Source organism: Phytophthora parasitica (genome assembly GCF_000247585.1).
Source record: "Phytophthora parasitica INRA-310 unplaced genomic scaffold supercont2.4, whole genome shotgun sequence".
Lineage (NCBI taxonomy): Eukaryota > Oomycota > Peronosporomycetes > Peronosporales > Peronosporaceae > Phytophthora > Phytophthora nicotianae.
The window spans coordinates 674246-678281 of NW_008648990.1; the positions used below are offsets into that span (position 1 = coordinate 674246).

A 4036-nucleotide genomic window follows, 5' to 3' on the forward strand; every position below is an offset into this window, starting at 1 on the left:
TCCGGATGTCATCATCCAGCAGCTCGGACTCAAGAATTGCCAAGACACGATCGTCGGCGACGCTATGATCCGTGGTGTGTCTGGTGGCGAGCGGAAGCGTGTGACGACTGGCGAGATGGAGTTCGGTATGAAGTTTGTGTCGCTCATGGATGAGATCAGTACGGGTCTCGACAGTGCGGCGACGTTCGATATCATTAAGACGCAGCGCAGTATCGCCCACAAGCTCAACAAGACGGTGGTGATCGCACTCCTGCAACCGTCTCCGGAGATCTTCGCTTTGTTCGATAACGTCATGATCCTGAATGAAGGCGAGTTGATGTACCACGGACCAATCAACAAGGTGGAAGGGTACTTCGAAGACCTGGGCTTCAAGTGTCCTCCTGAACGCGACATCGCCGACTACCTGCTCGATCTCGGTACTCGTCAACAATACCGGTACGAGGTGGAGCAAGGGTCCAAGGCGCCACGTCTACCCGAAGAATTCGGCGACAGCTTCCGTCAGTCGGCATTGTACCAGGAAACACTCGCTGCGTTGAGCGCTCCACACGATCCGGAGCTTCTGAGGACAGTTAAGGAGAACATGGACCCGATGCCCATGTTCCAGCAGTCGTTTGTCGAGAGCACGGCGGCTTTGTTCAGACGTGAGATCATGATCTCGTACCGTAACAAGGCCTTTATCTTCGGTCGACTGTTGATGATTCTGGTCATGGGACTGTTGTTCTCCACGATCTACTACGACTTTGACCCCACACAGGTGTCTGTGGTCACTGGTGTTATCTTTTCCAGCGTCATGTTCCTGTCCATGGGACAGTCGTCTCAGTTACCAGTATTCATGGCAAACCGCGACATCTTCTACAAGCAACGCGGAGCCAATTTCTACCGTACGTCGTCTTACGTACTCGCGAATTCCATCGCCGGTATCCCGTTGTCATTAGCAGAGACCGTCATCTTCGGCACGCTGGTGTACTGGATGTGCGGCTTCGCAGCTAACGCCGGTTTGTTCATTCTCTTCGAGTTGATCTTGCTGCTGTCCAACATGGCTATGGGCATGTGGTTCTTCTTCTTGTCGTCTGTGTGTTCACACGAGAACATCGCCACCCCACTGTGTATGATGTCCATCTTGATCTTCATCATCTTTGCCGGGTTTATCGTGACGACGGACGAGATCCCGGACTATTTGATCTGGGCACATTGGATCAGTCCAATGAGCTGGAGTATCAAGGCGTTGTCTATCAACCAGTACCGATCCAGTGCCTATGACGTCTGCGTGTACGGCGCGATTGATTACTGCACGGACTACGGTTTTAATATGGGCGAGTACTATCTGAACCTGTTCGGTCTCGACACGGGTAAGGAGTGGGTATGGTACGGCGTCATCTTCCTAGCGGGTATCTACGTTGTGTTCATGTTCCTGTCTGTTCTCGCACTCGAGTATCTTCGCTACGAAGCCCCGACTAATGTGGACGTGTCGGACAAGTCAATGGATGACGGTTCGTACGCGCTGCTTCAAACTCCTAAAAGCTCAACTCAAAGTGATGTGGTGGAGGTTCAGGTGAACACGCAAGAGAAAAACTTTGCGCCGGTGACGGTGGCCTTCCAAGACCTGCACTACTGGGTCCCTGATCCCAAGAACCCGAAGGGAGAACAGCTCGAGCTGCTGAAGGGCATCAACGGATTCGCTGTCCCTGGATCGATCACTGCTCTCATGGGATCGTCGGGTGCCGGTAAAACTACTTTGATGGATGTGATTGCTGGCCGTAAGACTGGCGGCAAGATCACCGGCAAGATCCTGTTGAACGGCTACGAGGCGACCGACCTCGCTATTCGTCGCTGCACGGGCTACTGTGAGCAAATGGACGTGCACTCGGAGGCTGCTACCATTCGTGAAGCTTTAACCTTCAGCTCTTTCCTGCGTCAAGACGCCTCGATCTCGGATGCCAAAAAGTACGACGCAGTGAACGAAGCCATCGAGCTGCTCGGCCTGGAAGACATCGCTGACCAGATCATCCGTGGCAGCTCAGTTGAACAGATGAAGCGTCTGACGATCGGCGTGGAGCTGGCTGCTCAGCCGAGTGTGATTTTCCTGGACGAACCGACGAGTGGCCTGGACGCTCGCTCTGCTAAGTTGATCATGGACGGCGTTCGCAAGGTGGCCGACTCGGGCCGTACCATTATCTGTACGATCCACCAGCCGTCGTCCGAAGTGTTCTACCTGTTCGACAGTTTGTTGTTGCTCAAGCGTGGTGGCGAGACGGTGTTCTACGGTAACCTGGGCAAGAAGTGCCGCAACCTGATTGACTACTTTGAGGGAATCCCTGGCGTGGCCCCGCTACCAGAAAACTATAACCCGGCCACGTGGATGCTCGAGTGTATCGGTGCTGGTGTGAACAACTCGGCTGCTGACGAAATGGACTTCGTGGACTACTTCAACAGGAGCTCGTACAGCGAACAACTTAAAGCGAACATGGCCAAGGAAGGCATCACGGTTCCTTCGCCCGATCTACCGGAAATTTTGTTTGACAAGAAGCGTGCTGCTAACTCAGCCACGCAGATGAAGTTCGTGGTGACCCGTTTCTTCCAGATGTACTGGCGTACCCCGAGCTATTCGCTCACCCGTCTGATCATGTCGCTGTTCCTGGCTCTGATCTTCGGTATTGTCTTCATCAACCCGAACTACGCTTCATATGCTGGTCTGAGCTCGGGTGTCGGCATGGTGTTCATGGCTGCGCTGTTCCTGTCCATGATGGCGTTCAACAGTGTGATTCCGCTTACGAGTTCGGAGCGTCCATCGTTCTACCGTGAGCGAGCATCTCAGACATACAACGCCTTCTGGTACTGGCTTGGAGCGACGTTGGTGGAGATCCCGTGGTGCTTTGCGAGTGGCCTTCTCTTCACCGTCGTCCTGTACCCTCTTGCCGGTTTCACGGAATTCATGACCGGCGTTCTCTTCTGGGTGGCCATCTCGCTGACCGTCTTCATGCAAGTTTCTCTTGGCCAGTTCTTCACGTACGCCATGCCGACCGAGGAAGTGGCGTCGATCATAGGAATGCTGTTCAACAGCGTGCTAATGATGTTTATGGGCTACAACCCGCCGGCGTCCTCCATTCCTCAAGGCTACCAGTGGCTGTACACGATCTCGCCGCAGAAATTCCCCATGTGTATCCTGGTGGCTCTGGTCTTCACCAAGTGCGAGACGCTGCCGACTTGGGATGAAGCGACTCAGTCGTACATCAACGTCGGCTCGGATCTTGGTTGCCAACCGATGGCCAACGCTCCGGCGACGATCGGCCACACGACGTTGAAGCAGTACACAGAGTCATACTATGGATTCAAGTACGACGAAATCGCCCAGAACTTCGGAATTGTACTTGGCTGCATTGCTCTCTTCAGAGTGTGGGGACTGCTGGCTCTGCGCTTCGTTAACCACCAGAAGAGATAGAGGCCTGGTATACCCGTCCTCGATGCTAGAGGCGTGGCTTGTTCATTCATTTGCTCTTGATTGAAACAAAATAAATTGCATTCATAAGTAACTTTCTAAGAGGGGACCCATCCCTATGGTCAATTTCAATCACAGAAAATAGCAGCTCATCGCATTTATACATCTACGCGCTTATCTCAGCATCTAGCTGTAGAGCTGTAGGGGAGATAGGCTCTTCGGCGTGTTCTCTGGGGTAAATTATTAAAATACATCGATCTGAACGAAGGTCTGAATTCTTTTAAGAATTAATTAAAAATAAAACACCGTACCAAAGCCATTTCTCTGCTGCATTCACTAACTAACGATATGAAAAGGGCAAGCAACACAGGGGAGATCAAGCGAAGCATGCAACGCTACGAGACTAGGACAACACTATCAGCAGCTTGGTGTGAAGTTAATGTTCCGCGCGTTAAGCCAAGCCCGAGCATTTTCTTGTTTCTCCAGGAGGGATTTGGCTGTGAGCTTAAGTTGCTCAACGTTGCTCGAAGACGCTAAAGCTGCTATATAGCTGTCTGCCAGTGTTTGTAAGTTGCTCTTAAGAAATAGTTGGGTGAAACG

The 4036-nt window shown here is 52.4% G+C and overlaps 1 protein-coding gene across 1 annotated transcript in view; it reads left to right on the forward strand.

Annotated features, from left to right (window-relative positions):
* PPTG_03182 (hypothetical protein) overlaps positions 1–3475 on the forward strand; it is a gene marked incomplete at its 5' end in the record, with an annotated part of 4149 nt that extends 674 nt beyond the window's left edge. Inside the window, one exon of the mRNA XM_008895859.1 lies at positions 23–3475. Within this exon, the coding sequence (XP_008894107.1) occupies positions 23–3439 (3417 nt within the window). The 3' untranslated portion in view covers positions 3440–3475. The remainder of the gene's footprint in view (positions 1–22) is intronic.
* Between the last annotated feature and the right edge of the window lie 561 nt (positions 3476–4036).